Source organism: Vanessa cardui, chromosome 22 (assembly GCF_905220365.1).
Source record: "Vanessa cardui chromosome 22, ilVanCard2.1, whole genome shotgun sequence".
NCBI classification, from domain to species: domain Eukaryota; kingdom Metazoa; phylum Arthropoda; class Insecta; order Lepidoptera; family Nymphalidae; genus Vanessa; species Vanessa cardui.
In genome coordinates, this window is record NC_061144.1 from 5,199,450 (window position 1) to 5,213,460 (window position 14,011).

The 14,011-nt window shown below is 31.7% G+C and overlaps 2 protein-coding genes across 2 annotated transcripts; both read left to right on the forward strand.

Annotated features, from left to right (window-relative positions):
* Positions 1-4,139: 4,139 nt before the first annotated feature.
* On the forward strand, positions 4,140-7,021 carry LOC124539317 (UDP-glucosyltransferase 2-like). Its single transcript, XM_047116677.1, has 4 exons — positions 4,140-5,079; positions 5,156-5,378; positions 6,030-6,249; positions 6,671-7,021. Exons 1-4 carry the CDS (start codon positions 4,249-4,251, stop codon positions 6,954-6,956), a joined length of 1,560 nt encoding a protein of 519 aa, XP_046972633.1. The 5' UTR covers positions 4,140-4,248; the 3' UTR covers positions 6,957-7,021.
* Positions 7,022-10,405: 3,384 nt separating this feature from the next.
* LOC124539301 (UDP-glucosyltransferase 2-like) lies at positions 10,406-13,091 on the forward strand. Its single transcript, XM_047116656.1, has 4 exons — positions 10,406-11,286; positions 11,371-11,593; positions 11,851-12,070; positions 12,314-13,091. The coding sequence occupies exons 1-4, from the start codon at positions 10,453-10,455 to the stop codon at positions 12,597-12,599; spliced, it is 1,563 nt and encodes a 520-aa protein (XP_046972612.1). The 5' UTR covers positions 10,406-10,452; the 3' UTR covers positions 12,600-13,091.
* The last annotated feature ends 920 nt before the right edge of the window (positions 13,092-14,011 follow it).

Consider the following 14,011-nt stretch of genomic DNA (forward strand, 5'->3'; position numbering starts at 1 on the left):
TTCCATTATAGGGAAAACTTGCTACCCTAGACAAATAAATCATAAAGGTGGCTGTACTAAATTGATTTATTACCACGGATAAGGTTACCATGTGATTAGCAATGTGAGCGAATCCTTTCTATCGAACTGGTAAATCTCTGTCTTGGTTTTACCACCTCAAAATTCCACTGTTAAACTATCCGGAAAATTGCTTACGCATTAATATCAGGCACTGTACTTCCTTTATCATAATTATCTATAAAGAATTGAGTATAAAGAATGTTATAGAAGTTTAAAAGAAAATAACGTATAAAAACGTTTATTCTTACATTTTCTATTCCATGTGATTTTTTTTTATTTATCTATTTATAAGTGACTCTTTATGTCTTTGACATAAAAAAATTTAACGTATCGAAGTTATGTGTAATTGCTAGAATTGATTGTCGAAAATAAATTGCAACTCTCCATCTCCCCTTCACACAGACATAGTTACAAAGCATCGTACCCTTGGAGTCCCAAACCCAATGGAATTTTGTGATATTGTGCGTCGATTCATCCCAGGCACGCGTCGTGTCGCCCCTACGAAGTTTATAGCTTATTATATAAAGCTTCGGTTGCAGATCTCTTACTAGCGCATTTGCCTGCATTGTACTCTTCTATACCTTCGGGAGAATTGGTTTTCTGGCACTATTTAAACGTTGTCTTCTTGTTTCGAATCATTCCGTCGCGTCATTTTCCGTTCATTAATTATTAAAATTTATTATACAAAGTAAAAAAAAAATACTCATAGTTAAAAGATAAACCTGCTTTTCTTTGCCTTCTCTACAGTACATTTAACTTATGATCTTTGATACCCTAAAGGATTTAGTTATTACAAAAAATAAAACATTATATATTTATCCCAACTAACTCGTGAAAATCACATGTCAAATCAAGATATTAAAAAGATTAAAATGACATAACAACTAAGATAGACAAGGAATAAATAGTCACAACTATAAATATGGAAGTGTAAAATCTTTCTCCAGCGGTCCATAGTTACTCATCTTTGAAAACGTAAGCAGGCACCCAATTTTATTTATTTCCTCCGTTGCTCCGATTTCATGAAGCATGCCCCGAGATATATCTCAGTATTCTTCTTTTTAATATTTTGCCAATGTTGTAGAATAAAAATAAAAATAACACGTAAAGATCTCCCGACGGTTTTATCGTTTATATCAATATTGTTTTAGTGACATGTCTTCCATTAATTTTATTTAGTATAATAATTTATAAATATAAATTGTAATACAGCAAATTTATAAAACTATTAGAAAAATATACTAAAAAGCTGTTGAAAATCTGTTTAAAACCACCCAGGGATTAATCACGAAATCTAAGAAACTATATCGCCTGCAAGCTTAAAATTTGGTACCAAAGGAACCATTCTTATAGGGTATAGACATCCACTAAGAACGGATTTGATAAAATGGGGATATAAAATAAATAAATTACAAGCTGTTTCAGAATAAAGAGCCTTCAGAGGAAAACCGCAAAAAACTCGATAGTTACGCTTTTTCCCAAATGAAATTCATAGCCAATAAATAAAATTAATTTGAAATGCTTATTTAATCAACAAATCCTACGGTTTCATTACATTATGTAAATGTATCGTGTAACACGGCTTATCAAATAAGATAAGTATTTAATTAATTATAAAGATAAAAATATGTATTCAATTTTATTATAGAAACCAGTACTTAAAATCTGAAACTTGGATTTATCGTATTATACAGATTATCTTTTCTTTTACTTATGTAACGTTTTTTTTTATAATTCCATCAAAATTATTTGTATTATAAGTACAATTCATGATGAAATATATATGTATATTCCTTAGTCATTAAACGAAAAATTTATACTTACAAGAATATTTCTACAGAATGAAATCTGTTAAATATCATAAGCAACGTTACGAAGTACGTCATATTGAAGTTCTTTAAGACATAATGTTATAATAGGTTGGGGAAAAAGTCTTTTCGCATATAGTATGTATGAACTTGTAATAAAATCTCTTTGGCTATACTATTTGTTGAGATTGAATGATGATAAACTATTGATGAGATTGAAGCAAGAAATTGAGAGAAAGCGGCCAGAATTGATCAACAGAAGGGGTGTGGTTTTTCACCATGACAACGCTAGACCTCACACATCTTTAGCCACTCAACAAAAATTACGAGAGTTTGGCTGGGAGGTATTAATGCATCCGCCGTATAGTCCTGACCTTGTACCTTCAGATTTTCATCTGTTTCCGTCTCTGCAGAATTCCTTAGGCAGTGTCAGGTTAACATCACGAGAGGACTGCCAAAACCACTTGTCGCAGTTTTTCGATCAGAAGCCAAAATTTTTACAGCAATGGGATCATGTCACTACCAACAAGATGCCAAAAAGTTATGGAACAAAATGGCACCTACATACTTTAGTCAAATGTAAATAAACTATAAAAAAAACTTTTTGAATTTTCATATAAAATACGAAGAAACTTTTTCTCCAACCTATTATTTTAACCAAGTGAGTATCAGATCAGTTAATTGTGTTTTTGTCCATTCATAATCCATTATCCATTTTACTACCCAATTTAAAATGTGACCTTTTTATGTGTAGCTTAGTGCCTATAATTGAAAAGCGGTTGAATTCCGTATATATTTGTTTGAAAAATGATTATAATATACAAATTCAAGAGAAAATAAGAATACTCACGACGCCTGATATAATAATGAGGCAAAAATTACTACATACGCATGAAGTATTAAAGGTATTATTTTTTTATACTGAACCGGTGTTAGTGGTTGTAATTGTGTCCAATGTCAATATGATCTCAATGATTACTTACTACATCTATGAAAATAATTCCAGTGACCTTGAAATAATATTACTGAATTTTATTAATAATTTAGTAACCTCCGGATTTCATATTATTAAAGCTTATAATGACCACCTTACTATTTTAATTAATTGAATGTCGTATTAAGTTTGTGTCATAAGGTTACAAATGTTATAATTTATAATATTAATAATTACAAAAAAATATTAAAATGTTTTAATAATGACAAGTATGACATATTTTGTCAACAAATAACATGGAATCATGGGTGCCCCTACGAAAATTCGCGTTTATCAATAGATGTTTTAAGAATTTTGTAACTTGTGACGGTTTTTTTTGTTTTGTTTTGATTTAATTTAATTGTTAAATACAAGTCACTTATGTATACGTGCCCCGAAAATTATGAAACCTCTTTTCAATGAAATTTTAATATCAAACAGTATACTTTAAGTTAGAATTGTATTTATTTCTGTATACGTTATCAATTTTTTATACAGCCGTAGTTCCGCCCTCTAGCCAACCTTAATGATTCGTTAAATTATTACAATTTAGTAAATAGCGATGAACAATGCACCCATCGTCACATAATCAGTGGGACAAAAATCAACTTACACTATTAACATACTTCTAAGATTAGTAAAAAAGCGACTATTAAAATGAATCAATTTGATTTTAATAATGAATATTATTATCATAATATATATCACACAATAGATCGCATCATCACGCGATCGGATGACTATATCTAGTTAATCTGATTTGTTTCTGAAACAGGTGGGCAGTTTTGTATTAAAGCATGTATTTCACAGTATTTTGATAAAGTGTGTAATAAAATAAGCGCGAGCAAGTATAGAGTCCTCATTGACGTTACATATATTAAATAACTTGGTGGTAGGGCTTTGCGCAAGCCCGTCTGGGTAGGTACCACCCACTCAACAGTTATTCTACCGCCAAATGACAGTACTCAGTATTGTTGTGTTCCGGTCTGAAGGGTGAGTGAGCCAGTGTAACTACAGGCACAAGGGTCATAACATCTTAATTCCCAAGGTTGGTGGCACATTGACGATATAAGGAATAGTTAATATTTCTTACAGCGTCATTGTCTATGGGCGATGGTGACCACTTACCATAAGGTGGCCCATATGCTCGTCCGCCAACCTATACCATAAAAAAAAAATTTACAAAACCCAACTTAAAAATAAAAACCTACCAGTCTTGTAAAATTATTGATAAAAACTATTATCCTCTACTAATAGACCTCGATAATCATAAAACAAGACATTTTAATCAGCGGAGTAACTACTTATTGATAGCACGTCGATATGATATTTGCGTAAAATCATTTCAAGATATTATATAAAGGTATATTTTACATTTTTTTATCAGTGTAGCACTCAAAAGTAGACATGGCGGGTACGTCAACGACGACATTCCTGTTGTTCGTGTTATCAGTGGCGGGAATAGAAGGAGCAAGGATACTAGCTTACTTTCCAACGCCATCGATAAGTCACCAAGTTGTCTTCCGTCCTATAATACACGAATTAGCGAGGAGAGGTCATGAAGTAACTGTCGTCACCACTGATCCGGTCTTCAAAGGAAATCCCCTTGCGAACCTAACAGAGATTGATGTTCACGATGTGTCTTATAATAAATGGAAAGATGTGCTTAAACACCACACAGGAAATAAAGACGATGTGTTAAATCAAATAAGAATGATTTTCGAAAGGTTGGCGATTATACTTGATTCTCAAATGGAAACACCACAGGTGAAGAACATGCTACACAGTAAAGATAGAAAGTATTTTGATTTACTTATACTTGAAGCTTGCAACCGTCCTCTTCTTGGCATTACTCACATGTTTGACGCACCAGCAATTGCAGTGAGCTCCTTCGGTGCGGTCCCCGTTCAATATAGTGCTATGGGTGCACCAATGCATCCTTTGATATATCCTACACTTGGTCGACAGAAGCTATACAATCTATCATTATGGGACAAAGCCTTGGAAATGTTCAAATATGTGGCATTCGACATTATAGTTTCGACAACTGAAGCTTTTGACTATCAAATAATGAGGAAACATTTCGGTAATGATGTTCCTTCTTATCATGAATTGGGTAAAAGGATCCAAATGATGTTTTTGAATGAACATCCCATTTGGGCAGATAATCACCCTGTACCACCAAGTATCGTTTATATGGGTGGTATACATCAAGCTGTAGAAAAAGAGTTACCTAAGGTAAGGTTTGGGGATTAATTCAAATTAATGATTTTGTACTTTCAATTATTTTAAAAGGCTTTAATTATTTTGACAGGATCTCAAAAACTATCTAGATTCGTCTAAACATGGTGTTATATATGTGAGCTTTGGTACAAACGTTGTACCATCTCTTTTGCCACCTGAAAAAATTAAAGCTATAGCAAAAGTATTTTCGGAACTGCCTTATGACGTACTATGGAAATGGGATCAGGATACACTACCAGGACAATCCAAGAATATTAAAATATCTAAATGGTTCCCTCAAACAGACGTTTTAAGTAAGTCTCATTTTGATTACTATATATGTAAATATCAAAAAGTACTCTAACATACAACTAAACTAACTAAATGCAAAACCAAACGAAACTATACGTATACAACAACAGCCTGTAAATTCCGATTGCTGGGCTAAAGGCCTCCTCTCCCTTTGAGAAGGTTTTTTGGAACATATTCCACCACGCTGTTCCAATGCGGGTTGGTGGAATACACATGTGACAGAATTTCTATGAAATTTGTCACATGCAGGTTTCCTCACGATGTTTTCCTTCACCGCTGAGCACGAGATGAATTATAAGGACAAATTAAGCACATTAATCAGCGGTGCTTGCCTGGGTTTGAACCCGCAATCATCGGTTAAGATGCATCCGTTCTAACCACTGGGCCATTTCGACTCATATACTACTATACGTATAACTGTTAATGAAATGGAACATACACTCGCGCTTTTAATTGGAGAAAACTTATGATGCTAGGCTGTGACAAATGCAATTTTATCTCTTGAGATAATGATTCATAAAACAATACACCTGTCTTGTACCTGATGCCCTCAAATTTTACGACGACAAGAAGTTGTAATTATTTTTTAATTAAATGACTTTCAACCTCTTCAGAATAACAATAATGATAAAATTCACCTACATTTACTTCAGGACATCCAAATGTAAAATTATTCATAACGCAAGGAGGACTACAATCAACAGACGAAGCCATTGATGCAACAGTGCCATTACTTGGCATTCCAATGTTAGCAGATCAATGGTACAATGTAGAAAAATATGTTTATCACCGAATCGGAAAGCAACTTGATATGATGACTTTAACAGAGAAGGAACTGAAGGACGCTATAACAACAGTGATTACTGATAAAAGGTATATATTTAGACGAATCACTACAAATTCGTGTATTGTTTATTAATTATATTTGAGGTTAAACTCTATGCTAGCTTTACTAATCGGTACAACGCCCTTATAAGATTTCACACTATCAACAGCTCTTTATACCTCATGAATTATTATATTAATATAATTCCATCTCAATTTGAGAATTATGAGGAAAAGACTGATACATTTTTTAAAAATATACATATAACATTCGTTGCACTGACATAGCAAGTTGTTTTCTGACTTAATTTTAGAGCCAACGTTATCAGTGATTTTACGTCATTAATTAATTACACGGATCTTAATAATAAGAATGATTAAATTAATGGTTATCAATTCAATAATCATTTCCACATTATATATTGATTCATTTTTTTTATGAAATAATTTTATTTTTTCAAATTTTTAGCTACAAAAACAACATCATGAGGCTAAAAGCGCTGATGAGGTCGTATCCGATCAAGCCAGTTGACAAAGCCGTTTGGTGGGTGGAACACGTCTTGCAGTATGGCGCGAACCACCTTCAGAGCCCTGCAGCCCATATGTCGTGGTTTGATTATTATGAGATCAAATTACTTCTCATAACAATTGCCATCACAATATCTATTTTAGCGTTGTTAAGTTTTATCCTTAAGTTAGTTATCAAATTTGTATACAAATTGCTTAAAAATAATATTAAGGTAAAACGCCAATAAACCTGTGATATATAGTTAAATCCAATAAACATCGATTTTAGAGTAAAACCTATTTATGTATTTTTGCTATGTATAATTTTATTTCGTTTGATATAAGCAACGATTTTTTTTAAGTTAGTGTTTTGGATTAAATGTATATAATAAGTGAGCGAAAATGACAAATAACAATATTTGCTGTTTTTATTTCAAATAAATTTGTCCAATTAATTAAGCTGAATTACAGATTTAACTACAGATTTTTGTGTATAGAATACGAAAAAAATAAAAGTTTGGAAAAACGTACTACCGATATGACTAACAGCAATATCGCATATCAATAAAGATATTTCTGAATTACTTGTAGTATATAACTTCAGCTTGATTTTAATTTGATACCAAAATAGATAATTTGAACGAAGTTCTTCTATGCATATTACAGTTAAGAACAGACACATTTACAGTGGCAGAAAACGCATTGTAAGGAAATAGTGTTTGGCTGCTTCCGTGCAATATTTGGCTCTTCTTCTTTATCTATCTATCTCTTTCTGTTTTATATAATATTAGTTGAAGTTATTCTTTGTTCGATTCTATAATCTTTAAAATCTAATTTCTCATTATCATTGATCTTTTTTTTTAAACATAGTATACAGCGAAATCACCTTTGTTCCAATATTCAATCGTGTGTCTCTAAAAACCCGACCGTGTATATTTTTATGTTTACATTTTGTTCATCCTATTATCTTTAAAATTTTAATCTGGCTATACAATACTTTTACAATGTAAGAAGCTAGGACGTAGGCACATGAATACATAACCATGGACCAACATGACCTGTTAATTGTCAAGACATGTGTCAGGTCAAGTTATTGTCACACGCGTGACAGAAATCATCGACCATCATTAATAGATCAAATTAGTAGTTCCCACCTAACTTTTTTCCTTTTCTCCTTAAAAGAAAGAGGAGGAAGAGCTTTGACCAGCATGAAATGATGATATATTATGTTATGATAATTTAAGAATAGAGATGTTTTATAGCATGATTAGATGGTGGGTTTTTTTTGGGGTACATAATATGTATATCAGCTTATGTCAACATAGTCTGACATAGAATTATCGTTTGAAGTGTTGTTAATAATACCAAAAACACCGAAATGTTAGTAAAATAAAAAGACATTTTTGCTGCAAATAAAACTTATTTAAGTTTTAGGACAAATTTAATTTAAAAGAATCTTATTTAAAAATTTATGTCGACCAATTACATGATTTACATTGTTACAAGTTCAATATTGCTATCAAAGATAAATAACAGATAAAATAATAAATGGTAATTAATCCGGCTCGCGGTTTTTTTGTTAATCACGGAAGTTATGACGCTTTCACGTGCACGATATTCGAAATGTTTTCAGACAAGTGTTATTACAATGACTAATCATCATGTGCTTAAATCTCAAAATTACACAACGGAATTAGATGCGATTTTTTTAATAGATAGATTGGTTCAAGAGGAAGATGTGTTAAACATGTACAATGTAGTAGAGAAATTCTGATAATTTTAGAGGTTCTAGATGATGTCGTAAAATCACATTTGGCACCTTATTAAAAATAAGGGTTGTCTTGTTGAATACTAAACAGTAATTCTGATCCGACCCAGGTCAAGAATGTATACTTACCTTATTTTTATTTTGCTAAGTGCGTTTCACTTTTCCCCACATGGAACAACAACAAAAATCAAAGCCTGTAAATTTCCCACTGCTGAGCTAAGGCCTCCTCTCCCTTTAAGAAGAAGGTTCGGTACATATTCGACCAAGCTGTTCCAATGCAGGTGTGGATACATGTGGCAGCATTCAATGAAATTAAACACAAGTAGGTTTCCTCACGACTTTTTCCTTCACTGCCGAGCAAGAGATGAATTAGAAACACAAATTAAGCACATGAATATTCAGTGGTGCTTGCTTGGGTTTGAACCCGCAATCATCGGTTAAGATGCTGACAACTGGGCCATCGCGGCTCACATGGAAGTGAGGGAGTATTTTAAACTCGCCGATGCCCATGACGCTGTGTTCCCTCCAAGACATACCCACTAGGAAACCAGCAGTACCCATCGTCACCATAACTTCGGCAGCCGCAACGGAATGGTACCACATGCTACTGTGTAGCCCTGACGAAGAACGGATACCTATGGATAGTCACCCCTATCACCTCCTAACGGGAATACGTCGAATTACCAATAACCCTTTATATTGGAGAGTTTAACAGTAATTTACTAGTAAAAATCTTTTACCAAAAATAATATATCTTACTTTGCCTTGAAAACTTTTTCTAATAAAGTTTAAGAGTTAATTTGCTTATTCAACGCAATTATCTCAAGCTCGACCAATCTGATTGGAGAAAAAACATATTGCCTTAGATGGAATATACCACATTAAGAAGTCAAAGAAGCGGAGCAGCAACGTTCATCGCTGGTGAAATAACACTGTTTGCAGCTGTTTTTGTTATAAGTAAGTTTTGCGTAACTAGTCGTATGAGCACCGAGCTGGTACTTTATTATGAATATATTGAATATTTTATGAATGCAATAAAATTAAAACATTAGTAACTCGTGTTCCTAAGTTCTAAACAACATATAGCTTGAGAGAAGTGTTCCGTAACGATTTCATGAACATTTAAATGCAAATAAATATTTTTTTTTAGTCTAAGACTTTTCCGTAAATTTTCAATATCAATATTAAAAACTTTCGTTTAAAAAGTTGATATTTCTTAAATAAAATATTCTTCTACTACGACTTGAATATTCAGTAAGCCATTTTAATAATAGGGAAAACATTTATCAAAGGCAAGCTGACTCTCGTTACTTTTCTCGTTCAGGATTGAATTTCAGGTCTCGGGCTTTAAAAGTAACCAGTGTTCTACAACCAATGTTTTGAGAAACAGACAGACTGACAGAGTGACTCTCCAATTTATAATATCAGTATAGATTCCACAACGTTGAGACAATATACAAGGCCGAGAATGCTAATCCAAATTGTTCTTTACGTAAATATTCATAAGTATGTCAAAATCGCTACAGATTAGATACATTTAAAAAATATATCAGATAACTCAAGATTATTACATTATATTACCAAAAAGACAATTACTAGTGTTGTTTTTGTCAATTTTACGATTATTAATAAAGATATATAATCGTATGCACGTGTGCAATTACTAAATGTTCAAGAAACTATTCAATAACATATATTTTAGAAACCCAAGTCTAGAAAAGTAAAGATAAAATACACAGCTGCTAATTTTTTTTAAAGCTAGTTAACAAAATACAACCTCTTAATAATATAATTATGATAAAAATTATTTTACTCAAGGACAAATTTATCATACATCAACTAATTTTAATCAACGAACTACCTATTATTTTATTGATAACATAATTATAATTATAACATTTATGAAAATATTACCAAATTTATTATATAAAGGTAAGTTTTACAATTTCTTATCAGTCTCGAACTCAAAACAAGACATGGCACGCATGATAACGAATATTCTTGCGATTTTTGTATTATCAGTGACTGGAATACAGGGAGCAAGAATATTAGGATTTTTCCCGACTCCCTCGATAAGTCATCAAGTTGTCTTCCGGCCCATAATTCACGAATTAGCCAGACGAGGCCATGAAGTTATCGTCGTTACACCGGATCCGGTATACCCGAAAGGAAAAGCTCCTGCAAACCTGACAGAAATTGATGTACGCGATGCCTCTTACAGCAAATGGCAGGAATTATTTGTACACCACAACGGAAATAAGCAAGATCTAATGCTTCAAGTGAGGCTGATTTTCAACAGATTTGCAACTATTTTAGATTCTCAGATGGAAACACCACAAGTGAGAAATATGTTTAAAAATAAAGACAGAAAGTATTTTGATTTACTTATACTTGAAGCTTGCAACCGTCCGCTAATGGGCTTGGCTCATGTGTTCGACGCACCAGTAATTGTGGTCAGTTCTTTCGGTGCTGTTCCTCTTCAATATAGTTCATTAGGTGCACCTATACATCCGTTATTGTATCCCACACCAGGTCGACAGAGATTATATAATCTTTCATTTTGGGAGAGGGGTTTGGAAATTTTAAAACACGTGGGTCTTGAATTTTTAATCGCTCAAACAGAAGATTTTGATAACCAAATAATGAGAAAACATTTTGGAAATGATGTCCCTACACATGAAGTACTCAGAAAAAAAATTCAAATGATGTTTTTAAACGAACATCCTATTTGGGCAGATAATCGTCCCGTACCGCCGAGCATAGTTTATATTGGTGGCATTCACCAATCCGTTGAAAAGGAGCTACCTAAGGTAAATTTGAAAATATTTTGAGTACCGGCATTATTACAAATATGTCAACTAAATATAATTTAATCTTATTATTTATTTTGACAGGATCTCAAGAACTATTTAGACTCTTCGAAAAACGGTGTCATATATGTAAGTTTTGGTACAAATGTTTTACCATCTATTTTGCCGATAGAAAAAATTCAAATAATGGCAAAAGTTTTGTCTGAATTACCATATGACGTGCTATGGAAATGGGATAAAGACACAGTACCAGGACAATCAAAGAATATGAGAGTAGCTAAATGGTTTCCGCAAACTGATGTTTTAAGTGAGTTTCATAATATAACAGAATCTTCAAGTTAACTGTTTAAATGATTAATAAGAAAAAATGCTGATGTTAGCATATAAATTTTAGCTGGGACATTGTAGTCATATACATAATATTAATCCAAGTTACTATTAATTATGTTACTAAAGTCATTGTTAGTATTGAGTTGTTTAAAATAGTGTTAGAATTTGCTTAAATTACTTATTCTTGCGACTTATGCTTAATTTTTTAATCTACAAATATATTATCTGTTTCAGATCATCCTAACGTAAAATTATTTATAACTCAAGGAGGTTTACAGTCGACTGATGAAGCTATTGATGCTACAGTGCCACTAATTGGTATTCCAATGCTTGGTGATCAATGGTACAACGTAGAAAAATACGTCCATCTCAAAATCGGATTACAACATGACCTAATGTCCTTAACAGAGAACGATTTCAAAAGTTCAATCAAAACTGTTATTGAAGACAAAAGGTAAATATAAAAAATAGATAAATATACTATAAAAAATAGTTCCAGTATAATATCTTGCTCTTAGTGTAGTTACAACGATGTGTAGTACAGATATACGAGATACACTGCATCTTTTAGTTGTCGTTAGTTTTTATTGAATTACATTATTCCCATATCAATAATATTAAATCCAGTGATTAAGCTCAAAGGGACTCTTCTCAGATGCATTAATTATACACTTTGTAATTTTTTTTTTTTTTTTAGCTTCAAAGACAATATTATCAGACTGAAAAAACTGATGAGATCTTATGCAATCAAGCCCGCTGACAACGCTGTTTGGTGGGTGGAACATGTGTTGAAATACGGTGGAAGTCATTTACGATCGCCTGCATCTGATATGTCCTGGGTTGACTACTATGAGATCAAATTAGTTCTTATAACGTTAGCCATTATTATGTCTATTTTAATATTCTTAGGTATAATCATAAAATTAATCATTAATATTGTTTACAAATTAGTTAAAACGAATATTAAAGTTAAAGCTCACTAAATATTAAGATAAGTGAAGTATTAGATTTATTCAATTGCATTTATTGTTAATAATTATAATAAGATTAATGTATATAATGATATAATTTAGGTTATAAGAAAATAATCGATGCTGTTACAAAAAACGATATTTGAATTCGAATTGTTTTGTTTTTTTTTCGGATATTGAAAATTTCTTACAACATAAATAAGTCTTTAAGAATCTTACAAACTGAATTTCATTGTTTCATTGAATTATAATATCTTATGACTTCCTCTTTAATCATGATGGGATATATATAGAACACGTTTGAAATTCAAATGCGATATGCGAAATATATTTCAGATTGAATACAGTGATTACATTGTTTAAAAGATTAACAACATGTAATCGTATATCCTGATATACTATTACATAATTTATGACCATCAAACAGGGGTCAAATTTGTTTAATATTATTTATTAGTAGTTTGATTTAGAAGAGAAGACTGTATAACTGCAACTAATCATGTAATATATTTGGATGGGATCATCAAGCTAATATACATATATGAGACAAATTTATATTGATTGGTATAACATTCAGCCGGATCTATCTTCAGATTCTGAGTCTGCGTATTTGGCAACCGATGATTGCAGAAAATTTGATATGGAATTTGCACTTGAATTAACCTTATGTGCGTAGTAATTTTGACAAATGTGTAATCTTAAAATGTACTGTATAAAAGATTGTAACACAATTATATTATCGTGAACAAATATACACGATTTTTTAAGGATATTTGATTATTATTATCTTTTGTAGTAGTGTACAAAGTGATATTGGTTGTATATGACGCAAGAAGTGATATAGGTAATTTTTAATGATAACGCGTTAAATAAAATTAAAATACCAAATATTATTAAGTGATTTATTGATATCGTTTCCATATGCCTCAATCACAGATTTAAAAGTTCTTATCTGTTCGTTTGATTTTTATATCTCTTTTATTATAAAAATAGTTTTAGTACATCTCATTTATAGAATTTAGCGTTCAGCAGTAACAAATATCCATACAGTACCATCACCACTCTGTTAGTTTTTGGCACAATATATTATATTGTTGGACAATTTTTGCACTGATGTTTAGGACTTTTTTGAATTCCATGTATTTATAATCGGTAAAAGGAATTGCCTTACATTTAACTATACTAAATGTTTATAATTTATTTGAATATAAAATAATATTATTAAAAAAGGACAAAAAATGTTGCTCGTTCATTTTGGCCTTAAGTTCTTTTGATTTGCATAAAGTTTCGCTTTGTCCATATTTTTTTAATTATTCTATAGGAATACAATTTTATTACCAATAATGGCGCAAAACGCCTAATTTATACGACTTCGAAAAGGATTACATACATTTGTTATTCCTATTAGTTTTGCTGTGTTTATA